Raw genomic sequence first — 27,061 nt, forward strand, 5'->3', positions numbered from 1 at the left:
AGAGAGAGAGAGTCACTGGATGTAGGTCGCAGGTCAAAATATCTATAAAAGTTGGATTACTGTCGTCTCCTTGTCAGAATGCGGCTCCAAGCCCCACCCACGCCCCACCCACACTGACACTCCATACACCACCCACGCTGCACCACCGCACTGCACTCACCGACTCCCTCCGTGTTTTTCTGCTTTCCCTGCTGATTCAACTCACAAAGGCCTTGCGATAATTAGCGGGGGAGTGTGTGTGTGTGTGTGTGTGTGTGTGTGTGTGTGTGTGTGCGTGTGTGTGTGCGTGTGTGTGTGTCCCAGGACTGCTGCTCCTTCACATGCAGGGCTGTTCCCACATGTGAGCTGGCGACCGAGGCTGGGGGGGTCCTCACCTCCCCCTGGGCAGCTCGCCGTCCTCCTTCCTCCACCGGACGGTGGGAAAGGGATCGCCGCGCGCCTCGCAGCGGAACTCCACGCTCTCGTCGGCCAGGACCACCACGCTGGTGGGCCTCCTGGTGAAGCTGGGCCTCTCTGGGTACATGGGATGGAACGGTTCAGAGTCCAATACAGGTTCAAGCCCAACTCTTATCAGCATCATCAGAAACTAGCCCAGCAATGAATTAGTCATTAGTGTCACCGCAATCACCAAAACCATCCAGTCGTTATCTGATTTATGTTCATTTAAATCAAGCACTCCTAAAAATATTTTCTGGTGCTCAGTTCTTCCCAGACCTTTTTTATTTAATGCAACCAAAATGAAGAATGCCACCCCCCCCCCCCGCCCCCAACCCCACACATCCCTGACCACGTCTCCCGGAGCCCCAGAGCCGTTGCTTCGGTCAGCAGTCTTATTCTATTCTACTGCTTGCTTTTAAAACGATGTGAGAGAGGAGAGCAGAGGAGCAAAGAAGGCGGAGGTGGAGGGGAGGGGGAGAGGGGGAGAGGAGAAGGGGCAATAAGGGGCAATGCTTTGGGCCAGGGCGGGAGGCCCCGGCTGGTCCAGGCCTGGGCAGGTGACCAGGAGGTCAGGGGGGTGAGCAGAGCGCGAGGGATTCCTGGAACAGCTGCGGCGAGCAGGTCTGTTATTACGTCAGCCTTGTCATTTGCCAAAGAGGACAGAGAGAAGGCAGAGCCGTTTTTCCAGTTGGGAAGATGGCAGGAGCACTGGAGCCATGGATTAGGAAGGCCGGGGAGGGAGCGTCACGAAGAGTGTGTCAGGGAGCGTGCGGCAGGGAGTGTGTGTCAGGGAGGGTGCATCAGGGAGGGTGCGTCAGGGAGAGTGTGTCGGGGAACGAGTGTCACGGATTGTGTGTGTCAGGGTGCATCACGGAGTGTTTGTCAGGGAGTGTGTGTCAGGGAGTGAGCGTCAGGGAGCGTGTGTCAGGGTGTCCTGGGGTCCTCACCCAGCACCGTGAGCTCGGCAATCTCGCTCTCTCGCTCGCCCACCATGTTGGTGCCCACGCAGATGTACTTCCCTGCGTCGCTCTTCCTGGCATTGGTGATCATCAGCTTGCCGCTTCGGATCTGTCAAACACAGAACAGAGAGAGAGTCGGAAATTCAGGAAAGAGACAGACGCGACGGCAGGAATTTGTGTTTTTTAGGGAAGGGAAGCTGTAGTCGTGCTTGGGTGACGTCTGGTTTTCATTCTCACTCGCAGCAAAGCTCCCCATTTAGAATCTTCCAGGAAAATAAATCTCAGTTTGACTCCGGGAGCCTAAATTAAAGCAGTGAGAACCTGACAGAGGTGCTTTACGCCTCAGTCCCTGCAGTCTGTTGAAACAAACCCCCTTTGTTCCGCACATACAGGACCCCACGCAATCGGAAGCAGCCCATGTGCGAGGCGTCCCTCGACTCCACGTCGGCAATGCCGGTCTGATCCGGCTTCTGCACCTGTAGCGCCGCAAAAAAAAAATGTACGAGGCTGATTAAACGCGTTTTGGCCCCGGAGGGCCGGAAATAGGGGAGAGTGTCGTTAAAAGGGCCAACGGGCACGAAGGGCCTCGGGTGATACAGGTTTGCTTTGCCGTCGTTTAACAGCAGTAAAAACGGGTTGCCGGAGGACTGGGCATTGGAGCATGTCCCGATAGGGGAGGAAGTGATGTCGTTCTTCCTCATGCTACTGTGCGGAGAGAGGGGCCTCCTCCGTCACAGCCAATCGCCTGGTGTGCAGATTTACGGCAGCCCGCCTGGCCACACCTCCAGCCAGGGTCGGTGGGCCGGCCTCGGGCTCTACGAGTTGAGGCACTCCCAGGGGTCCATAAAAAGGCACCGGCGCATTTTATTGGAGACGGCAGCAGGGGGCCTGGCTGGAGATGGAAAGAGTTTCAAAGAGCTCTGCTTCTCTCCACTGTAGGAGACGAGGGTATGAAGGTTTGTCATGTTGCTGCTCACTTGGGGCTACAACGGTCACCATTAAGGGAGGGGCGTGTGCGTGTGTGTGTGTGTCTTTGTGGGTTATGTGTATGTCACATTGCACTGATTATCTAAAAAAAAAAATCACCTAGCCGGTCACACGTGCCTCACACGTGCGTATAACACAAACACACCGTACAAGTGCACCAATGGAACAAATGACACACCCACATTCCACGGAAAATGAGTCCACCAATCGCGTGTTCAGATTAGACACAGAGCAGCCTGGTTATCACGGGACAGCAGACGCAGCGTCCTGATGAAACGCCAGCCCGCACTGCACATCTGGAAGCGGCCGGGAACAAAGCACGCGCTGGCCGCCTTTGATGACCAAGCTTTAGACGCCATGGCATTCCGGCAGCCATCGGACCGCGAGGCCTCCCTCCTCCGTGTCTGCCGTGACCCACCCACACCCTCACCCTCTCATCCTCCTGTCTGCCGTTTCCCTTTCCGGGCCTTCCGGTGAAGATGCTCTGGGGTCCATACGTGGAAGGATTTTTACCCAACCTGCAGATATGAACCTTGGGTGGAGCAGCACGGATGAGGGATGGATATAGACGACACACTGAAATTGGAGAGGGAGATCTATGAAAGAGCTCATCAATTGACTGTGCTATATAACATAGCACGGGGCTTCAGAACTCATAACTAGAAAATTCTACTGTTTGCGGCACCTGCAGCTAAACAATGCCAATATGACGGCAGCCGCAGGGGGCAGGAATCCATACTGCTGAAGATAAATAACGCTCAATAACAGGGAAGCCTGGAAGAGCAGTCCAGCGACTGGCCATGACCTCAGTCAGCGGGAGCAGGCCAAAGCCAAACCGGGCCTGACTTCTATTCCGAGTTCTGCCACGGGTGAGATTTGCTGCAGTGTAAGGCTTAGGAGATTTATCAGACTAGGAGACGACCTGCAATTCCCACAAATGCACACACACACACACACACACACACACACAGGGGAGTGAGAGGTCAGTGGTGGGCGACTACTGGGAAATCATCAAAATGGAATCCCAGTCCTCGTCGCCGGAATGAATCCCCCAAGAGCTCCGGGCACCACGGCGACAGGATCAACGATGTGTCGGGATGAAAGCAAGCCATGAAGCCGACGGGGGATACAGGCGGAGAGGCGGGACTATTCCCATGGCGACCACTAGCACCAGCAGCTAGAGAGAGAGAGAGAGATACTCCTCTGCTGTTTCAGGTGCGGTATCCTCTGACACCCAGTCATGAGAACGCAGACGTGACGAGAACAAACGGAATGGGAATAAGGCCCGTTTCCTTTGTTTCGGCGCACACACACACTCCGGCTCCCCTCGCCACACCTCATTTTTCACAGCGGGCAGAGACGAGGCATGCCCATCAACCCCCCCCGCTCCCGAGGGGCAGCCGGAGAGGCGGCCAGAAGAGCGCCAGTCATAAATTCACTCCGTAAAATTTACTCCGATATAAAGGCTTGTGCAATGCATGTTGGGGAATGTGGGTTGCCATCCACATCCAGGTACAATTATGGAATGAGTTTATTTATAGATTAGATTATGCACGAGGGACTATTAATTATGTTGAATGTTTGCCAAATCGGCGACTTTGATCTGGCAGAACAAGGCCAGGAATGTGGTCACACAAACACAAACACATGCGCACACAGGCACACACACACGCAGACGTATACACTCACACATATGGGCGTGTGTCACATTTAGAATCCTTCCAGGTCCCCCCCCACAAGCACGTGCCAAGTGTGGTTAATCTGCTTCCTTTCCTGGGTAATTACAACTGGATTTATCGGCTTGCATACGACAGCAGGACTCTTCAAAGCTCATCTTCACCGTTGGGGAGGCGAAACGCCACTGGGGCGTCTGTGTCGCTCCTGGGCTGGGCTACACTCTGTGTGCAACGCTAACTTTTAGCGTAGGACCACAGGACGAGGCCTTGCCCCGTAACCGAACACTTGCATTGTTCAGAAGCACTAATGTGTCATGTGACTTTCAGAGTCATCAAAGCCCCCTACCGTGACCGCCACACACACCTCGCGTGGACCTGGCCAGGCACAAGGCACCAAAAAGGCTCTAGGCCTGGTTAGGAACTAACGAGCAGGCAGGTGACTGACCCCCCCCCCCAGGTGATAAAGCGGGCCGACGGGACTCCCTTACGCTAGCTCTGTCCCTCCATAGACCTCTCCCTGTCTGCCATCTCGCGGGATTCACGGGCGTGCTGTCCTAAATCCGGTCCTAACGGCTCTATCCGTACGCGGGGGCGTACCCCCCCACGCAGCCGGCGTGTTATGGAGTGGCCTTGGCGCTTTTAATGGGCCCTGGGTCAGCAGCTCACATGCAAACACATAAACACGCGGAATGCACGCGCCGCCTCTTCGGAGGTAAATCTCGAGGCAGGCGGCCCCGACTCTGTTTCGGGGGTTATTAATGCGTGGGGGCGAGGAGGCGAGGCGGGGCCGCTCCAGCTCACCGTGATGCGCTCGTCTCGGTCGTCGATGTTGGCGCCATCCTTCCTCCAGGAGATGGTGGGCTCGGGGTGACCGCGGGGCGGCTGGCACTCCAGCACAGCCGGCTCGCCCTCCGCCACCATCACGTCGGCGGGGTTCTGCCGGAACTCATCGCGCAGGACTGCGGAGAGAGAGAAAGAGAGAGAGAGAGAGAGAGGGAGAGGGAGGAGGGAATGGGGCGGGGTTAATGCGCGGTTCGTGGACCCGGTATGTGGACTCTGATGGCCTGAGCAGATATCAACGTAAGCAATGAACAGCCCGTGCTCTGGCTTGTTCTGCCAGCCGCGCTGGCAAACACACGCGCGCGGACGCACCAACACACACACGCACACTAGATCTTGGGGAACTGGTGTGTCGCTTGGTGCAAAGGTGGAGGTGGACAAAGGTGGACAAAATGTGGCAGGGGGTCACCCGAGGTCGGACAGGCCGGCCGGCACTCGGAGTACCCCCGTCACGCTTGGCTGCACTTCTATCACGGGGAACTGGCGAGAGCCGCCGTTACACTCATCACGCGGCATCCGGCTAAGAGCCTGTGAGAGGCCAGTCGCCTCAGCTGAGGGGCGAGGAGATGAGATTGAATCAGCCCTGCCTCTGGGGGGAGGGGCCATGGGGAGGGGGTGGGGTCTTGGGGAGGGGGAGGCGTACCGACTGGCAGCTCACCTCCCTGTGACCGCCTCCCCTCTCCCGTCTGTCCAATTTAACTTCTGTCAGCGACTACATCTCTCTCTCTCTCTCTCTCTCTCTCTCTCTCTCTGTCTCTCTCTCTCTGTCTCTCTCTCTCTTTCTTCTTCTCCCAAACTGCTACCTCCTAGAACTGCGTGGGCAAACTGACATCACAGTCAGATCCGTGTCCCGTCGGCCACAGATCAATCGTCCGAGCTCCTTGTTCAGCCGCGGCCGTTCCGGCGCTCCGACCATCGGCCCAACACGAGCCGGTACATCGGAGCGGGATAACGACGCCGCTAATCCAAAAGCGAGGCAGCATGAACGGCATGGCCGAGATGTTCGGTCTCTTCTTGATTCCCGTGTCTCAGATGATGGTTTGTTAAAAAAAAAAAACGACCAATCAAATGCGAATGGTACCTGCAGGTATCTGCGGCGTGTCATTTGTTCAATTCTGACTGATGTCACCGAGAGAGGCGGAGTCTGAGGGATCTCGAGGGGCCCATGATGGGAAAGATCATTTCATTTCGGCCCTTTTTATTAAATCAGCTAGGCTGGAGAGTCTACGATCACATTCCCAACAGTTGGAATGTGAGGACTGCTCTTGGGTGAGGGGGCCATTAGAAATCCTGCCCTCGGTGGTCCCCCTCCTTCCCCCACAGACATCACCAGTGCGTGCTGCTCTCGCCCTGGGGCCGAGGGGCAGATCACATTACGCAGCCGCAGACGCACAGTGGGAGCCCATGCTGCATCAATTGTACTGCATTGCACAACACGGCACTTCCTGTCCTTCAGAACACAGCATTTGCATGTGTGGATACCTGTCTGTGTGTGTGTGTGTGTGTGTGTGTGTGTGTGTATACACAGTCTGATTTTGCCACGCTTTTATCCGTTGCTACTCAGGCTTCCCGTTTCGACCGTCGGCCAATGGGCTTCCTGCATTCAAATCAAAACGCTGCAGTTTTGTTTCTCTGTGCAAACAAAAGCAGGACTGTAATCCAGCAGAGTAGCACAATGAAGAATGGAGAGCTGAACAGACAAACACACAACAGCGGGGCAGTAAACCCCCAGCTTTCAAGTGGCCTTTGTCCAATAACAACAGCTTCTGAAAGGCCTTTTTCAGATCTTGCACTTCATATCACAATTGCAACACACGTAGCCGTGCTTTCTCTTATCAAAGAAGCCGCGATCCCATGAGTAAAGCCCAAACTTGGAAAGCAGAAAATAAGACGCTCAAACTGCTCCCACTTTTATCGAGGGCACACGATACGGCATCTGTGGCACGGGTGCTTGGGTCCTCCATACTGTTCATTTCCACAGTAGTACATATGCTCAGGTGGGTCTGTAAAAGCACAGCACACACTGTGCAGCTCTGGACGCCCCAATCCTCGTCCCCACTCCTTTTCACCAGTGCCTGCGCGCGTGCGTGCGTGCGTGCGTGTCTGTCGCTCTACAGAATTGGCAGTAAATGAGAAGTGTCAGGGGCCGTCCGCTCTACTCCACAGTCCGGGCTGCGGATCTCTTTGTTTTGCCCCTTGGTGGTTTTCTCCTCGGCGCAGGGATATTGGAGACAGATGCCGAAAATGTCAAATTAGAGTCGGCTCCCCGCCCGCCCCCAACGCCTGTGACATTAACGAGGGGCAGCGCAGCCCTGCGCCACAGCTAGAGGTGAGGGAGGAGGGAGGAGAGAACGCCATGCCACGAGAAAACCCAGCGCGCGCACCGAGGTGACGAGGCGAGGCTCCGTGTCACGGCGCGCCCCCGATCACGAGGAGAGTAGCACGGACGTGACTGGCAGTGTCGGCCTGCCGTGATGGAGGCGTTCGCCATGTCGCACGCTGCACCACGGGGACGCCAAGCAAAGTGGCAGAAGAAAATACACAGCACGAGAGAGAGTGAGGGAAGGGGGGAGAGAAGGAAAAGAGAACGAAAGAAGGAGGGAGAAGGAGAGAAAGAGAGGGAGAAGGGAGGAGAGAGAAGAGGACCCATCCCGAGGCAGCGGGTGAATCGCGTCTGCCAAGGGTTGCTGGTCCTAAACGCGGAGGGGGCGGGGCCTAGAGGGGGCGGGGCATGGAGACCCGCCCGGCTCCACCGCGGCACCAGCGCCGCGCTGAACCCAGGAACAGTGAGAAAATCCTGCAGCCGTAATCACTCCCACATGTTCCATTTTCACTCCAGAGAGAGAGAGGGAGAGGGAGGGAGAGAGAGGGAGAGAGAGAGAGAGAGAGAGAGAGAGCGAGAGCGAGCGATGGGGAGGGGATCATGTTCTGATGAGCGCCACTGACACAGCCGAAGTAATTGGGTTGACCCTGTAATTGGTGGTACTTCTGTCTCTTCTTTTCGTCTCGCCGGCGAGAAAACGCCACTCTTGGGGGAAAATGTTTTAAATAAGAACAGGACTGAGCGGGACTGAGCGGGAATGAGCGGGACTGTCTCCTTGTCAGTTAGGCAGCTTGTGACTAGTGGTTGATGGGAAACAGCTGTCTACCCACCCACCCACACACACACAAACCCCATATCCTCCACCCTCACTGCTCTTCCTGAGCATCGGACATGGCCGCCTAGCTCCGGTTACTTCTTTAGCCTTTAGAGATGAGACCAGCCTCAATAATTCACCGTGCGATCACAACCATTTGACAGGTCTCCTTCAAGGTCTCTCTTTTACACAGACACAGCACACATTCTCACACACACACACACACACACACACACACATCTTATCTGATCTCCATATTAACCTGCACATTAACCTGTCTAATAAACTGACGACAATGTGAAGTATGTTATAATACTACAGGAAATAAAATTATATGATGCATGGTGCACAAAACTATATTTAATTACAACAAAGAATAAATGTAGACCCCAGAGTACTAACACATTCTCTCCGCATTGTACCATCCTCAATATATCAGCAGTCCTGAAAACCAATCCTTAACAGACGTCCTGAAGCTAGTGTGTAGCCCCCGACTACCCTGCACGCCCCTGACCTGTCGGTCAATATATCAATGCCGTAATGCACGAGAGAGCATTGGAGGATGGGAGAAAAAGAGACGGTGCTGGAGGGTGAGAAGAGAACGAGACACAGAGCACAGACAGGATTTCACTACAAGAGCTCACATATTGAAACCATCCAGCCAGCCAGCAGCTCGATCCTGCCTTTCTCTCGCTCTCTCTCTCTCTCTCTCTCTCTCTCTCTCTCTCTCTCTCTCTCTACCTCCTCCTCTTCCCTCCATCCTCAGCCTCCGGTGAGACTTCAGAGCCCAGGTGTCCCAGCGGTGTGGCCCTAGCCCTGATCTCCTGGGATGGCACAGGCTGCTGGATGAGTATCCTGGGTGGGATCAATGCTAAATCCCACCCTCAAACACAGAGGGGCGGGGCAGCGGTGGGGAGGAGGCGGGACAATGGCAGTGTCTCACAGCATGCTGGGAAGTAAAACCACAGCCTCCCATAGGCCGCCAAGCAAGCGCATTTCAGCCTAATGTACCAGCCCGGCTCCCAGAACCCACACACACACACACACACGCACACACACACACAAACTCCCACCAACCAACTATTGCACACACGATAAGTGTGAGAAAGGCTAGCTGCTGGTACAAACCCACGATAACCTCACAATGTTTGAAAAGAAATACATTTGCGTTACATTTATAACTTAGCAATTACACGTTTACGTGTGGCTTCCTTACAGTTTCTCTATTCATATATTATTACCTGCCAGACTCTTGGCTGCGTAATTAAGCAAATACAGGGAGATGTGAACAGCACGGGGAAGAGGAAGCTGATCCCAGAAGTGAGTGCACAGCTGTGCCACTTCCAGCGGTATGCCTGCAGACAACAGGCATAGAGGCTCCAGGGGACGGCTTAGAAGAATAATGGCTTTTCCTGAAAACCTGCTAATGCTCGCTCTCGCTCTCTCTCTCTCTCTCTCTCTCTCTAAGCAAAAATAGCACTTTATATCCTGCACAGGGAGCTAGCAGCCGCTCTATAAATTTGCCATTCCGTGTAAATTATCATTCCTATTAGGGTCTCTGTGTGTCAATGAAATTGCTCGCGACAGGCCCGCTTCACTCTACACCAGCATCAATTGCTGAATTCATAAACCATTTAACCACAAAGATTAAATGGGAAACAAAAAGAGAGATAACAGCACCGCTAAGCGAAGCAGGATTGCGCAGCTTTCGGGGGAAGAGCGAGCATTTCACCAGTGAGTTTCCTCAAACGGTGCGCGCGCGAGCGCACGCACAGACAAAGCAGTCGCTACCTCTCCGGCAAGGTAAACACGGCCGTCTACGCGCGCCGTGTCGGCAGTCCCCAGAGCAGATGGCAGCTCTGCTGTAAACCATGCCACACCAGTTGGCACTGGCACCGTGCCACTGGTCACTGTGCCAATTAGTACTCGCGGACGGGGGTGGGGGTGGTTGGGTTGGAGGAGTGCGGGTGGTCGGCGTGGGGCAGTGCTTTTCCCAGGCTGACTGGAGCAGGGCCCAGATCGCTCAGCCAGCAGCACCTAGTCGACAGTCTCTTAGAGGCAGCATGGTGCCTCTAGCATCCACTCCGACATCCTGCTCTCTCTCTCTCTCTCTCTCTCTCTCTCTCTCTCTCTCTCTCTCACTTTGTTGGCTATTCTGGTCTAACAAAGGCTCAGTCTGTCCCCTCAGCACTCCAGGAGTTTTCAGCTCTCACAGAGGGGGCTTTGACCACGGTGGGTTTGTTTTCTCCAGCGAGGCTCTGCTTGTCAGCGTTTAGGGTAGCAGGAGCAGGGGCTTACTCCCAAACCTCTCTCACCTCCTCACCGCTTCAACCCCTCCCTCCCTCCCTCACTCACTCACTCACTCACGGTGAACTTCCCTGACAGCATTTGGCACCTCCCGGTTTAAACAAACACGGCCTCTTTGATTGAGTCACAGCAGAGAGGGAGGCCAAGCTTAAATAGAGCCAGAACACACACACACACACACACACACACACACACACACACACACACTCCCCCAACCAACTACTGCACTCATAGGTTTGAGAAAGACTAGCTGCTGATACAAACCCAAGATAACATCACAACGTTTGAAAAGAAATATATTTGTACATTTCTAACATGTTATAGAACGAGACACAGAGCACAGACAGGATTTCACTATGAGCTCACTTACTGAAACCATCCAGCCAGCCAGCAGCCCAACCTTGCCTGCCTATCTATCTATCCATCCATCTATCTATCTATCTATCTATCTATCTATCTATCTATCTATCTATCTATCTATCTATCTATCTATCTATCTATCTATCTATCTATCTATCTATCTATCTATCTATCTATCTATCCCTCTCTTTCTCTACCTCTTTCTCTACCTCCTCCTCTTCCCTCCATCCTCAGCCTCCGGTGAGACTTCAGAGCCCAGGTGCCCCAGCGGTGTGGCCCTAGCCCTGATCTCCTGGGATGGCACAGGCTGCTGGATGAGTATCCTGGGTGGGATCAATGCTAAATCCCACCCTCAAACACAGAGGGGCGGGGCAGCGGTGGGGAGGAGGCGGGACAATGGCAGTGTCTCACAGCATGCTGGGAAGTAAAACCACAGCCTCCCATAGGCCGCCAAGCAAGCGCATTTCAGCCTAATGTACCAGCCCGGCTCCCAGAACCCACACACACACACACACACACACACACACACACAAACTCCCACCAACCAACTATTGCACACACGATAAGTGTGAGAAAGGCTAGCTGCTGGTACAAACCCACGATAACTTCACAATGTTTGAAAAGAAATACATTTGCGTTACATTTATAACTTAGCAATTACACATTTACGTGTGGCTTCCTTATAGTTTCTCTATTCATATATTATTACCTGCCAGACTCTTGGCTGCGTAATTAAGCAAATACAGGGAGATGTGAACAGCACGGGGAAGAGGAAGCTGATCCCAGAAGTGAGTGCACAGCTGTGCCACTTCCAGCGGTATGCCTGCAGACAACAGGCATAGAGGCTCCAGGGGACGGCTTAGAAGAATAATGGCTTTTCCTGAAAACCTGCTAATGCTCTCTCTCTCTCTCTCTCTCTCTCTCTCTCTCTCTCTCTCTCTCTCTCTCTCTCTCTCTCTCTCTCTCTCCAGGTAAGCTAAAATTGCACTTTATATCCTGTACACAGTTAATGGCTGCTCTATACATTTGCAGTTCAGTGTAATTTCAGTGTATTTTCCTGGGTCAGGCTCTTCTCTGCCCCTGCGCGGCAGGTCCGCGTTAGACGCAGAGGCCGAGTCAAACCCGGGCGAAGCAGCTTCAACCCCGCCAGCCCACTAGGGCACGCGGGCATCTGCACGCCCGGAAGAACCCAGCGGGCACCTCGGTTGATGGGAGTAAGGTAGCCAGGGCCTCGATCGGACTGGCATGAGAACCGACGATACAGGGCCGTCTTCTCGGGCCGGTCCTGCCGGGGCGCAACGCGGCCTGTGGCGAACGACGCCTTCGCATCAGCATGTGCGCCACGCATTAATATACATGGAGCATTTTTATTTCTCCCCCTGTCAATTTTTGCATGGTTTATTTATTTGGTATGAACAGAAATGGCCTGGGTCAGCAGATGACTGCGTCACGACTGCATGGAGGGGGCGTTACTGGACAGAGGTTCGGGCAGCTTCCGACGCCGCTGGCTCTCCGCCAGCGCAGAACCGCGGCGATGAAGGCGGGGGAACGCCGACCCAGCAGACCTGTTCTCTGTCCTGCCTCCACCACAACACCACCTTCTCCATGGGAGGGGGCAGGCTGTGGGGGTGGGGGCCCCCGTGAGCCAGGCATCTTACTAATCCCCTGTGCGGCGGTGGGTCTCCGCTGCCCCAGGGTTCTCAGGGGTGGGTGTGCTGACCTCAGGTGCTGCATCTGAACAGCGCAGCAACCTCCCCCGGCCCCTCCCCCGAAGGCTCACGTTTACATTAAAGCCCCACTGAACGCCCATAATCCATCTCCAATTTCTGCTTGGCATGCAGAGCTTCGCTCTGACAGTCTCCCGCCGCCCCTCCGGCCCCCGGGCCTCTCTGAACCCAACCCTCCAGAGTGGAGCCCACCGTGCTGTTGCAGGAGGTTCAGCTGATCCTCGCTCACACACACACACACACACACACACACACACACACAGGCAGATACATACATATTCACACAAACGCTTGCACATGAACACACACACACTCACACACACACACACACACACAGATACATACACATTCACACAAACGCTTGCACATGAACACACACACTCACACACACACACGCACACACATTCACGTATGGTGCTTGAGGTAATGAGTGTTAGGGTCATTCTCGAGTTCACACTTCACACACACTAACAGCCCCAGCTTTCAAACCACCGCAGGTGCAGAAGACCCTGGACTGCGGGTTAACGGCGTCATTAATACCCAGATAAGGAAAGAAACACGCAAACATAAATGCAAACACCTGCATGGCATCCGGAGCCGTCGGGACAGCTACAGGAGGCTCTCAGCACCAAGCTTTGGCTGTTTAGATAAACTGGGAGAGCTCAAACTCTGAAAACGCTCCCTGGACGAGCGCACGCCGCTTTGCTCCCGATAAACTGGCAAGGTGCTGTGAGAACCGGTTAACACACAGCTATCCTTAAACACGTGCACACACGCGCGCACACACGCGCGTGCGGTAGGAATGGGTGCCTGTGGAGCGTCTGGCAGAGTGATGCGTCTTTGGCGCTGTGTGTGATTTCCCGTCTCTGCAGTGGCCGCTCTGCTTCCTGCATGGCAGAGCCGAGCTGCAAAAAAAAACCACGAGCGCACACACACACCCACCTGGTAGCAGCGCACATAAACACACATGCCTGGTACCAGCCACACGAACAGACCCCTTGGTGTGGGGCACAGGAGACAGTTTGCACTGCGCTGGTCTCTGTCATGCACTCTGTCTGTGTGTGTGTGTGTGTGTGTGTGTGTGTGTGTGTGTGTGTGTGTGTGTGTGTGTGTGACACGTGGATGACGAGTAGCTCAGTTCATCAGAGAGGACATTCCGTTCAATCCTCACAGCCTCCCTGCTTCTCAGACAGAACCAGTCAAGCTGGGCACTGCATCTCTGTTCTACAAAGCCCACTGAAAACTATGCAACATAGAGAGAGAGAGAGAGAGAGAGAGAGAGAGAGAGAGAGATGAAGAAAGGAGAGGAACCAAGACAAAAAACAGGAAATGAATCAGACTGAAAGGAGAATGAGAAACAGGAGCTCTTCATTGCCTTTCTAAATACTTTATTCAGGATGGATGTGCAATGGAGTATTTAGTGGGAGAACTGTGTTGCACCCAGACAAAGCAAGAAAGCCAACCACACACAGTCCTTCACAGACATAGACACACCCTACTTCACTTAAATGTGTTATATAAATAACAGGTTTTTCTTTGTTGGTTTGCCGTAACTTATTGTTGCTGTTTACGTGTTTTCCTCTTGCAATTCTTCTTTGTGAAAACTACAACATAGAAGTAACAAATGACAAAAGGATCACCTTGGGAAAAATGACACAGCCTACGCTTTGTGATGTCACCTCATGTCTCAGGTGATAAAACCAAATATTTTTTGATATTTAGTTTGCTTGGCATAATAGTTTCATAATAATTTGAATAGTTAGGCAAAATGTCTCTTCATAGCAAGGAAGGCACCTGGAGTCCAGGAAAATATACCTGATGTGTTAGTATTAATAGCTGTTAACAAAAGCTTTGCAGGCATTTCTGAAAGAATCTAAAATAAAGATTTTAATAGCATTGTATGCACACATGAGCACACAGACTTGGGTGTGAGTCTTGGGTACACTCACACACACACACACACACACACACACACACACACACACACACACACATGCATCTGCACACGCACGTGCACTTTTTCTCTTCGTGTTTTACAATCTCCTTCGCTACTGTTTACTGTAAAAACACTCTCACCCATAATTCACGGCGATTTCCTGCGGGAGCGGCGAGGACAGGAGCTGTGAGCAGAAGGGCCGGCAGAAGGAGAAGAGTCCGGCCTAGAGAACCTCCACCATCCATCACCAGGACGGGGGGCAGACCTAGCTCCGTGGCCCCTAACCCTCCCTGCACACTTATGCTGCTTGTGAGAAAAGATTGCGTCTGATTCACCGCTAAAGCAGGTGTCCATTATCGAGATCGTGTATCTGTGCGCGTGCGAGCGTCTGAGCATTTAAGCACGTCTCAACACACACCCTGTCGCTGACTACATGCAAGATCGAGTTGTCTAAAACAAGCTGTGTGTATTTTCTGTCAGGATGTTTGCAGCCAAAACAGCTGAGCTCAGGGACTACACCCCAAAATAAGCTCTTTAATGACTCACAGAGATAGCTGGTATTTGTGCAGTAATACTATGCACAAGCCAATTAGAATAATAATAATACTGCACTGTAATACCAGCAAAAGGGCTCTTAGCTCCTTCCTCTTCCCTGCGTTGGGGGGGGGGGGGGGGGAGGTGTAGCGCTGTTGTTTAGCTCATGAAATATGACAACAAAATGACTAACAGATCTCGTGAATAGAGCTACATTGTACTCGATGGATGGGCAATCAAGCCAGGAACGCAAAGGAATGAAGTGTGTGTGTGCGCGAGCGTTTGTGTCAGAGAGTGAGAAAATCAAACCCAAACATGGTGCTGGAGACTAGCTTGGCCATCCCGGGCGGCCCGTGTGTTTTGATTAGTGTGGTGTAAACAGACGAGTCTGGAGCGCCTGGTACCCAGAGACTGGCATGCACTCCCCTGGCCCCTGGCCCCTGGCCCCTGCCCCGTGCACCCCCACCTCCCACCACGCACCTCCCTTAGCCATGTGGAAGGAGAGCAGGCCCCTTCACTCATGCATGTCTCAGGCGGTGGCGGGGCCAACTGTGGAGCCTTTACGCTTCAAAAAGGCTCTTTGGTTCAAGGGCCACTGCTTCAGCCTTTAGGGCCTTGGCATATGACACACCTGCACACACACACACACACACACACACACACACACACACATACCTCTCTCCTCCTCGTCTCAGTTCAGTCAGAAGAGACACAAAGTGGAACCACCACCGTTCTAACACCCCCACCCCCACCCCGGTGGTACGGCTGTGGTCGGAGGCTGTGGTTTGTGGTGGGGGGTGCTCCGTGTCGGACCTCACCGCTCCTGATCGCCCGTGCGCACACGCCTCACAGCGCTGGCGTTCAACGTTTGGCTGCCAGAAAGGGGTACCCTCTAAAGGCGTATCCGCTAAAGGCATATCCTCTAAAGGTGTACCCTCTAAAGGCGTATCTTCTAAAGGCGTATCCACTAAAGGCGTATCCACTAAAGGCGTATCCCCTAAAGGTGTACCCTCTAAAGTCGTACCCTCTAAAGGCGTATCTTCTAAAGGCGAATCCGCTAAAGGCATATCCCCTAAAGGTGTACCCTCTAAAGTCGTACCCTCTAAAGGCGTATCTTCTAAAGGCGTATCCACTAAAGGCGTATCCCCTAAAGGTGTACCCTCTAAAGTCGTACCCTCTAAAGGCGTATCCTCTAAAGGCATATCCACTAAAGGCGTATCCCCTAAAGGTGTACCCTCTAAAGTCGTACCCTCTAAAGGCGTATCCCCTAAAGGTGTACCCTCTAAAGTCGTACCCTCTAAAGGCGTATCCTCTAAAGGCATATCCACTAAAGGCGTATCCCCTAAAGGTGTACCCTCTAAGGTCGTACCCTCTAAAGGCGTATCCCCTAAAGGCGTATCCCTAAAGGCATATCCACTAAAGGCATATCCACTAAAGGCATATCCCCTAAAGGTGTACCCTCTAAAGGCATATCCACTAAAGGCATATCCCCTAAAGGTGTACCCTCTAAAGGCATATCCACTAAAGGCGTATCCCTAAAGGTGTGTCCTCTAAAGGTGTATCCACTAAAGGAGTATCCTCGAACTTCACTGCTATGTCACTATCAAAGCCGTGGTTCAAGTGTACCATTCAAGCGAAAATGCAGGGAAATGCCAGCCACAGTGCCCCCTACTGGCACAGGAGGACCAGCCCACTCTCCGAGACCAGACGCACGGCAGATCTCCACAGGCACACGGAATCCAGGAGAAATGGAGATCCAGCAAGACGCAATTGTTCCTATTCTTCACCACTCTGTAATTTAGCTGTAAACTTCACTTTATCAATGACAGCACACTGAGGGCAATGGCAGTTATAGAGAGGAGAAAGAGAGAGAGAGAGAGAGAAGTGAACGATAGCGTACAAGAACAGCAGTGACAGATAACGAGAAAGCCAGAGACAGAGCGTGCGGCAGACAGTGGGCAGAGGTCACGGAGGGGGTCTTCCCTCTGCGCGTCCGCCCCATCTCTACGGCGTCTGGCGCACGGCCGAGTGCCTCTGGTGACCCCGGCTGACATGCAAACGCCGGGTTTCTACGTCTGGTTGCATCTCTCTCACGGTCAGCTCTGCCTACTTAAAAAAAAACGCAGTTCCTTTTTTTTATGTAAGGAAGGGATAAAAGTTCAAATGGGCTGCAGGGTCCTCCATGGATGGCCCCACGGCCCAGACACTGCTCGTTAGCCGCAGCCAGCCCCACTGGTACGCCACAAAGCATGCTGGGAGAATACAAAATGTCACGTTTGCTCTGCTGTCCTCTGTTTTGTTCTCTTCCCCTGTCTCTCTCCCTCTCTTCTTGGCTCGCCGTCTCTCGGTTTCGCTTCTCTAGCAGGCCTCAGGGATAACAAATGAAAGCACATTATCTGTCAGGCGGGTTTTTACGATCTGTTCGCTTCTGCCCTCAAGGTTGTCAGCAAACACAGGCACACACACAAGCACAAACACATAAATATAAATCTGGCAACACACACATACAGAAATGTGCTCTCACTGTATTTCCTTTTGCTTCAGAATTGGGGATGAAGATCCCGGCGCATCTCATCTATAAATAAATATGACTTGACTTCATACACACACACACACACACACACACACACACACACACACACACACACCTGCATGCACCTTGGCCTGCTTGACACCAGCACCAGAAGCACGGACAAGCCCCAACATGTCCTAGACTGCCTGCCCTGGTCAAACAACAGGGTAAGTGTATGTTTGTGTTTGTGTGTGTGTGTGTGTGTGTTTGGTGCTCAGCAGTAGTGATAACAGCAGACATATCAAGGCCTGTGATTACGGAGTGATTCAGACGCTCATGACTTGACCTGTGAGCACGCATGTATGTGTGTGTGTGTGTGTGTGTGTGTGTGTGTGTGTGTGTGTGTGTGTGTGTGTGTGCGTGTGAGACTGACTGGAGGATGGAATGGTTCGAGTGCAAAGTGCAAGCAGGAAGTTGGTTAGGCGACGCCCTTTCTGACACAGCCACAGAAATCGCAGCGTACTGAGGAGGTGAGGAACAGACACCGAGAACCTGAACAGAGACAGACCACTCGACACGTACAACCAGGTGAGAGATAAACCTGTGGGGTCTCTGCCAGAGAGAGAGAGGGAGCGAGAGAGGTTTGACCTACATAGTTAGGTGGAGGCATGCTGATGATGGTGTGTTATGCCGTGCCCCTGGGAGCCATGGCACACTGCCAGACACAGAGGACTCCCCTCCCCCACCCAAAGCCATTATTCACAAGCAGATGCTGAAGCTAACACGCTAACACGCTAAGACCGTGTTACTTAACGTAAAACAACAGGAGCGACCTAAGGGGAACTGAGTGTAATGCTGAGCTTCCAAGGCATGCGCGCTGTTCTCACACTGACTAACACACAAACACACACACACACACACACACCTCTCGCACTCACTAAAATGGCCATGAGCTAAATGCAAGTGTGCGGATGTCCAGGGCTCCGTCGTGCTCCGTCAGCGCGGACGGACGCGCACACTCGCACCACGGCTCTCGTTAGCTGCTGTTAGGGCACTAAGGAACGGTGAATAAATCCACTCCTGCGCTCATGAATGAGCGAGGGCCTCACACACAGCAACATTACCATTACAATGGGCCGCTGTATGCTATACACTGCCACTGCTTCAGATAGTAATTGATAGTAATTGGGTGCATTAACAAAACTGGATTGAATAAGCTGTGGGTGTGTGTGTGTGTGTCTTTGTCTTTCTCTCTCCCAAATGCCTGAAATGGCATACCTGAATAAAATTTGGGAAACCCAATTAGACAAACGAGGAGCCAAAAATTTCAAATGAAAATGAACTGCTTTCCTCAGTACAGTGTAAATATTAAAATGCACTTCTGAATGTATGAGGTCATGAGGTCTCTAGAGAGGCTCTTTGCCTGTGGCACACACACACACACACACACACACACACACACACACACACACACACACACACACACACACACACACGCGCGCACGCAGGTGTGCTTGTCTCCCCGATTCACCCGGACGCAGTGTGCACATCAGCTCCCCTGTCATTATCATCAGGTTTATCTGGGCTCGTCCACAGCCCAGGGGGACTGGAACCAGTGAGACAAAGTTAAGGACGCTTGCGTTAGAAGTGGAGATCGAATGCCGTCGCCAGTTACGATGTAATTGCTTGCGAGAGAATCCGTAGAGGTGGAGGGTCGGGTGGGGGCACGGGGCGGAGGGGGCTCCTTGATAAGGTCAGGTGCGTTCTGGGCCAGATCCAGTCTGACGGCCCCGATCTCGGCACGGGCTCTGCGGGAGACCCCGAAGGAGTGAGGCACTGCAAATCCACCACGTTCCCATGCCGCCCAGCAATGGAGCCATTATCTTGGGCCCTGCTGCACACGCCGGGACGACACACGCAAAGGTCACGGCAGCAAATGTCAAACATTAATGCCACACGTGCTCCACTTAGGTAAAAGGCATGTGTGTGTGTGTATGTGTGTGTGTGTGTGTGTGTGTGTGTGTGTGTGCATTTACGTCTGTGTGTGTGTGTGTGTGTGTGTGTGTGTGTGTGTACATGTGCTCAATGGTCCGTGAAGCCATTGCTTTCCGGAACGTGGTTTCCTTGTGCATGTTGTTGTGTGGCAGACGTATTATCCTCACCGGATAGCTGATCTCACGGGCTTTCAAGCAAAGGCATCGGGAATTCTGACACGCCGACGTGAAATGCATGAGCTACGCTTCTCCCGCCCGAGCAACTAAGGAATGAGAAACAGCTTTCCATGCTCGGGAGTGGGACGGCTCATCCATAACCGCGCTGCAGGCCATACCTAGACCTGCCAGCCTCGCCAGAGAAACAAAGCACACGGCGGGTGCAGAGGAATGGAGCGCAGGCATGTGAGGACTGTGTCTTACACATTAGAGCTTCCATGTGCAGTACACACTTCACTACACACTACACAGTACACACTGTGTGTGTGTGTGAAGAGAGAGATGGGTATAGTACCTTCAAGGTAGTATAGTGTGTGTGTGTGTGTGCGTGTGTGTGTGTGTGTTTGTTTGTTTTCAATGTATTTTCAGGGAAAAAATGTGCTAGCTAGGGAAAAGCATGGAGAAAGATGGGTAGTCTAACCTTGTTAAAACCAGCCAAACTGTCATGACAAAGTAAAAGTACCTGCTGATTCTTTAATAAAAGATGTTCATCTTTTTAAGACTGAAAAGGAAATCTCTTAACACCAAAGTCTTACTACATATAGGTAGCTACATATAGATATAATACATTAATACATGTTACATTTTTTATTATATTTTAAATTGAAAGGGCAATGATATATATTTATTTATTTATTTTTATTTTTTATTTTTTTTTTGAGGTTAAAATTAACTTTAGAGCTAAACCTAACTTTAACTCTCAGAAACACTCAGGGGCTCAGAAAATTCTTATTACCTAGTGGTAGCTACATATAATACATATATATATTGTACAAATTATCCATATGTATACACACAAGTCATAAAAATATAAAACCAAACCCAGTGGTAAAGAAGTACTCTGTGCTTCAGCGCCCCTCTGCCTGCTTCACTGGGCTCTGTACACCCCTCCGTACGGCCCTCTGCCTGCTTCGCCAGGCTCCATACATCCCTCCGTATGCCGGTCTGCCTGCTTCACCAGGCTCCGAATGCCCCTCTGTACGCCCCTCTGCCTGCTTCCCTGGGCTGCATACGCCCCTCCGCTTGTTTCTCCGGGATCCCTACGCCCCTCTGCCTGCTTCTGTGGGCTTTGTAATGGCCCTCTGTACGCCCCTGTGCCTGCTTCTCCGGGCTCAGTAAGCCCCTGTGCCTGCTTCTCCGGGCTCAGTAAGCCCCTGTGCCTGCTTCCCCGGGCTCCGTACGCCCCTGTGGCTGCTTCTCCAGGCTCCGTATGCCCCTGTGGCTGCTTCTCCAGGCTCCGTACGCCCCTGTGCCTGCTTCTCTGGGCTCCGTACGCCCGTGCCTGCTTCTCCGGGCTCCGTACGCCCCTGTGGCTGCTTCTCCGGGCTCCGTACGCCCCTGTGCCTGCTTCTCTGGGCTCCGTACGCCCCTGTGGCTGCTTCTCCGGGCTCCGTAATGCTGCTCTCACTGCTGTGGGCTTTCTCTGCCAAGACAGCAGGCTGCTACGCTGCCACCACGCGACACACAGGCCGAGGGACAAAATGACGCAGCAGGAAGCCGCTGGCAAACCCAGTGCTACACCCCCCACCAGCCACAGCGCTCCACAGGGTGGGGAGGGGTAGAAGTGAGAGGGGTAGGTGGGGTGGTACGGAAGGGACGGCCGACCTCGCGACCCTGCGTGTCCGAGGCCTTGTCTCGTCCCATCCCCGTTCCAATTCACCCTGCTGTCTCGAACTGCTGTCTCCTTCTCTTTCTGCCAGTCTAGTTTCCAGACTGGGAGCTCGCAGGGAGACGGTCGGCATTAGTCTAGGGCGATCTGCTCCTTTAATTCCTGTGGCCTTCTCCCACTGGGCCCGCCTGCGATCCTTCAGCCGTTTGTCTGAGGGGCTCTTGGGAATTCTCCAATCTCTGCCTCTATTATCCAGACGTAAGTGGAGTCGATTGCTTTAGCGCACGCTATCCTGCAATGCCACTTGCTGTCGCACCTGCCAAAGAGCGGCCGACATTCTGGAGGTGAATTCTAAATACAGATGGAGACGAAATGATTGAACTGTGTGGTCTCACGCCCTGTTTGGCTCCTCATTTCACACACACACACACACACACACACACACACACACACATATACATACACGCTTCCTTGGAAGGCAAGGTCAAACCTGATGTCACGCACGCATGCACACACGAATTAAGGGTCACAAATTCTCTGCGAAAGAAGCGCCAAAGTGGGACAGCGTTTATGTGTGCCAGCGTCGGTGACCCAGCAGGGGTCAGGCCAGAACCGAGGACTCTGGGAAGACTCCCACGCCTGCCCCAGCACCCCCAGCGCCCCCTAGGGCTCCTCCCCCTTCCTCGGACCCTTTCCCCATACTTCTGTAGCCTCGTCTGCTGACCGTGTCGAGCAGTCTTGCCCCTCACCTCCCTGCGTCCTCATTGGTCTGATGAATAATTTCACACCTTCCCTCTTCGATGGGGGCTGATGGGTGGCCGAGGGAGGCGTCTGTCGGCCGGTCGAAGGAGAGTCCGTGAGGGAGGGGTAGGGGGTGAACCGTAGACATGAAAGATTGATAAAGGAGCGATGTCAGTGCTCTGATTCCACATTCTCTTTGAGGTTTCGGTCGAAAGGGCCACGGGATGGGATGGAGCGCAGCATGCGGCCCGATATCTGCACTCGCGGCATCGCCTACACCAACATAGAACAAAAGTCCCGCCCACCTTCATGTTCTGCTTTGTGTGTGTGTGTGTGTGTGTGTGTGTGTGTGTGTGTGTGTGTGTGTGCACGCGTGCATGCTTTCTGTCAAGATTAGAATTCCAATTAAAATAAGCTGCAAGAGAGATTCTTTGACGCTCAAATTGAATTATGACTATGTCTGTGTCAGTAAAGACATAACTAGTACACACCCAGCCGAGAGTTTCCCCTCGTAAGCAGCTACTTTGAGACGAGGAGAAAATGCACGTATCTCTCAAAGGCCCACTCCTGCCAGTCTTCCGAGACTGTTAACTTCTTAAATCACTTCCACAACTCTTGTCAGCTAACGGAGAACACGATAAGGTGGGGGGTGGCGAAATAGCTGCGCTGCGATCCTCAGAAGAGTCGTAGTCACCGGGGTGGAGCTCGCAGCCAAGAAAAGTTTGCGCGCAGTAATCTTTTGTTGAAAAGGAGACCAAGGAATCAGAGCCCCAGCTTGTCCCTGGTCGAGCCTGAAGTTGGACTTAGCGTCGTGTTCGGGTCGGAGAATTGCGGCCCTTTTCTGCAGGCGGCGATGAAAAGAGCTGGATGAATGAAAGAGAGAGAAAAGGCGACCTGCAGGAGGTGGTGGGGAACGTTGCTTCTGGGTTGTTCTTTAACTTTCACACCAGAATAAAAGGACAAGCCCCCCCCCCCCCCCACCACCACCACACAGAGGGTTTTCTGGCTGCTCTGCCTGCTTTGTGATACGGGGATTGCGAAAGCCATAAAATCACGTCTTCCTGCCAGTCAAACCCGGCAGCGGGGCCGTATCGACTGGCCACACACACACACACACACACACACACACACACACACACACACACTGTACGCCCCTGTTCTATCCCTTCAGCTCAGAACTCAGAACAAGACGCAGACAGGCTCTCAAGCCCCAGCAGATATCTTGGGCGTTCCCTACCTAGGCGCTAACATACTCCTACGGGCTTACGCTCCTGTGCGTGCGTAAGGGTGCGTGCGTGTGTAATTGTACACACAGCCACAGGAATGGAGCTGTGAACACCCTGTGAAGTGAGCGCACCTTGTAATTAGCATCTTCTTTGTCTGACGGGAAGCCGGTGGGTCGAAGGAGCTGCAGACGCTCCCCAGGCTCCGACCCAACGTCTCCCTCGGACACGGGCCACGAAGGCCGCCTTGGAAAGGAACGCGAAGAACGGCCCATCTTCTCCTCGACGTCAGCCACGCCAGCCTCCGGCACGCACCGCGCCGTTATAATGACCTCTCGTGTATGCTCGGAACTGTGACGAGGGGCACGTGGCGCAGGGTGCGGTCCGCTAGACGGCCTCCCTCGGCCGGAGCCGCGCGCTCACGGGCATGTCGTTCATCATCGTGAGTGTGTAGAGTCCCACACAGAAGTTTTCTGAGTTTGTAACAGAATGTAACAGTAACAGTATGTCTAAGCTCCCCCATCCTTGGAGCCTCTGTCTCCTCTAGTTCAGCTCCGCTCCTCTTCTTGGTTTCCTCCATTATTCTTTCTTTTCTTTCATCCCTCGCTTCCTTGTAAAGCGTCAGACCAAGCTTCCGCCTCCGTGTCCTCTCATCCTTCAGCCCCTGCTTCTCTCCCTCTCTCTCTCCCGTTCGCTCACTCCTGCCTCTTCCCTCAACTCTCATCAGCTCTCTGGATTCCAGAGGAAACCGTCCAGCTGCTTCACCTCCGCCTCCACCGCTCCGTGCCCGGCTCCTCCACCCCCAACAGTGCAGCATTTGCTTGCGTCTAACGACAAATTAATGCCACCAGACAGATGGCTCCCGCACGGCAGAAATAAAGTGTGTGTGAGGAGCCCGAGAGGCGATGGCGAGAAAACAAGGAAAAGCGGAATGCAATCGAATCCCTGGTTGATGGCCGATGACGTCACGAAGTCAGGAACTGTGAGCAGGCAGACGAGACAACAGCGTCATCACGACCGGAATCTGCAGGATGAAGCTGGCCTGGGATGACGTCACACGGGGGGGATGTGTGTGGGGGAGGAGGTGGGGGCAGGTGTGTGGGGCGGGGAGGACGTGTGTGGGGGGGTTGGAGGCACGTGTGTGTGGAGCGGAGGGTGGGGAGGACATGCGTGGTAGGCGGAGAACTGCAGGCTGCGCAGAACGGAAGCTGAGAGCCACGGGTAGGACTCATACCCCAACAAAAAGCATTAGAAAGCAAGAAAACGCTTGCCAAACCCCATGCCACGCACCCACCAGCCACACCGCCCTGCACGTCCTGTCACGGCCGGGGTGGAGACGCTGCAGAAATGGCTGCCTCTGTTTAACGAACCACAGAGATGGTATGAATTTAACGAACCGCAGAGACGGTATGAATTTTCCTTGACATGTTTTTTCCGAAGGCAATAATCAGAGCCAACAAAGCCAAACACGGGCAGACGCCCTAATCAAGGCGCATAATTCTGGAAGCAGAATTCGTAATTCTATAAACAGAATTCATGTTGATCAAAACAGATGAAACATGGCGTGTGGCACCATGACAGGAGGGGTAGAGGTCTGAGTGTAGCTTCAGGTGTGTGTAACGTCCGGTAGGTTTAACTCCAGCTGAGGTTCGTCTTCTGGACCTAACCACATTTCCACGCGTGCCTTTCCGGTGGTTTAGGGCGGCAGGAGACAGCAGAAGATTTCGGCAACGTTTTCCCAAAACCCATCTGCCTCACTCGTCCTATCCGAGGACAGGGCACGGTCCTCCCCCAGATGCCGCAAAAAAACGTCCTTGCTGCCTCACCTGAACTGTGGGGCTCGGCCCTTATCTAAGGCCGCGCTTTCTCGAGAGGAAGGGTGAACGCCTGCCCGGTCCAATTAAAAACCTCCATTAGGTATTCGGCTCACTTTGAAGCGATGTGTTGCTGTGTTGCTAGTTACAGGGACTGGGAGTCAGGCCTTTCATCAGCGCTTCCAGTAATTTAGGACTGAATTGGTAGGTATGCAGGATCTCCCAGGAGATCTGAGAAAGCATTCAAAACACACACACATACACACGCACGCGCACGCGAGCACGTGCACACGCACACGCACAAACACGCATTTATGTATGAATGTACGCAACCTTCCTGCAAGCAATTAAAACGGAATAAGGAAGCGAGTGTGTCACCTTGAGAGCAGGGGCCGGGGGCTTATTAACACACTCCCTGCCCACACGAAGCAACAGAAGCACTGTAGCATCCCATAGCATCCCATAGCAACTCATAGCATCCCAGTGCGGAAAACCAGCCATGCATGCACTAACCGAATGTTTGCACACACACATGCGCGCACACACACACACACACACACAATGCAGATGATGTGTGTGTGTCGTAGTGTGGAGGTCTTTTCTGTCCCTCGCTATGCTCTGCCTCTGGGCTTTGGCAGTAACGTATGTGCCCAGTGCCTGTTTCTCTGGCTATGTGCTCAGAGAACGCATGTACTATATACACACACACAAACAGATACATCAGATACATCCTGCATGCGGGACCCAGGCAGCAGCGAGACAACGCTGCACCGGGACGCCACGCTGGGCCCGTTCGTCTTCGTCGGCCCCGTGTGCCACGGAAACACACGCACTCCTCAAACACAGACAAACGCACGGGAGTAAATACAGAGACGAACTCGCACAGATACACACACACATATGCAAGTACCATTACGTACGCGCATTCACACACTTTCCACACGCAGCGCAGAAACACACCTTGGGCATTTTTCCTTGCATGAATAAACATTCCCAGTAGGAGCAGTGAGTAGCCAAGCGCGAGGCTCTGTTGAGAAGATCATTTGGTTGGGCTGTCATGCTGGGAAAAATCAGATAGGAAGTCAGATAGGACAGGGGTCATGAGATACACCCACACACATGTTCATGCTCTCATAAACGCGCACACACACACGCACACGCACGCAAACACACACACACACACACACAGTTTATTTTCCAGAAACGCTGGTGAGGAGGATGGAGCAGCCCAGCGACTGACCCAGTTCTTTGAAGCAGAGAGCCACCTCGCCAGTCTGTCTCCATTAGGCGTGGCAGAGTGCTGGTTCAGGGAGAAAACTCTCTCTCTCTCTCTCTCTCTCTCTCTCTCTCTCTCTCACAGCTGAGACCCAAAGCAGCTGTAGGAGTGCTGGACGTAACCTGCTCCACACGCTCTGCTCAAGCTACCTATTGGTATTTATTACAATACATTCCTTCAGTTCCAGCCCTGAATACAGATGGCTCCTCGAGCCCCACCCCCACCCACACCCCCACCCCCACCCCACCTGCCAACAACGCCCCTCCCCCATCCCATCCCGCTGCCGCTCCATACACACCCAGACCGAGCCTCTGACACAGTGCCAGGCAATCAGTAAGATAAAAGAGAACGTGTTATTAATTAGCATAATGCTGCTGCATATGCAAATGTCCTCCCTGCAGCATGGCGGCCCAGGCGGTGTCCAATGGGCCTGTGACGAGTGGGCCAGCAGGGCCAGGGGTCACGCCCTCGGGCCCGGGCCGGCCCGATGCCGCCTGCTGCTCACCTCTTTACTGGTCCGGGGGCTGGTGGCGTGATCCGGCCACGGTAATTGTTTTTTGAAAGCGGGTGGAATGAAAAGGCACACTTGGTTGGGCACAGCGCGTGGTGTGAGGTTCCAGCTGTGGGGATTCACACACACACATACACACACACACAGATGTTGGGGGAGGGGCTCTGTGATCAATAGCCCCACAGATTGAAAGTGAACAGTGTTCTTCTCCAGGACCATGGCCCCTCCCCTCCCTGCGAACCCGGACCTGCCAGACAGCCGTTT

The 27,061-nt window shown here is 53.3% G+C and overlaps 1 protein-coding gene across 5 annotated transcripts in view; it reads right to left on the reverse strand.

The window, feature by feature from the left end:
- LOC113570017 (roundabout homolog 1-like) overlaps nt 1–27,061 on the reverse strand; it is a 129,385-nt gene that overhangs the window by 27,201 nt on the left and 75,123 nt on the right. For all 5 annotated transcript variants that reach the window (XM_081702258.1, XM_081702259.1, XM_081702260.1 and 2 more), the window contains 3 exons: nt 4,862–5,019; nt 1,386–1,506; nt 375–513 (listed from right to left, as the gene is read on the reverse strand). In XM_081702258.1, coding sequence (XP_081558384.1) covers nt 375–513; nt 1,386–1,506; nt 4,862–5,019 — 418 coding nt within the window. The remainder of the gene's footprint in view (nt 1–374; nt 514–1,385; nt 1,507–4,861; nt 5,020–27,061) is intronic.

This window comes from Electrophorus electricus, chromosome 19, assembly GCF_041902795.1.
Source record: "Electrophorus electricus isolate QZ-2024a chromosome 19, ASM4190279v1, whole genome shotgun sequence".
Taxonomy (NCBI): Eukaryota; Metazoa; Chordata; class Actinopteri; order Gymnotiformes; family Gymnotidae; genus Electrophorus; species Electrophorus electricus.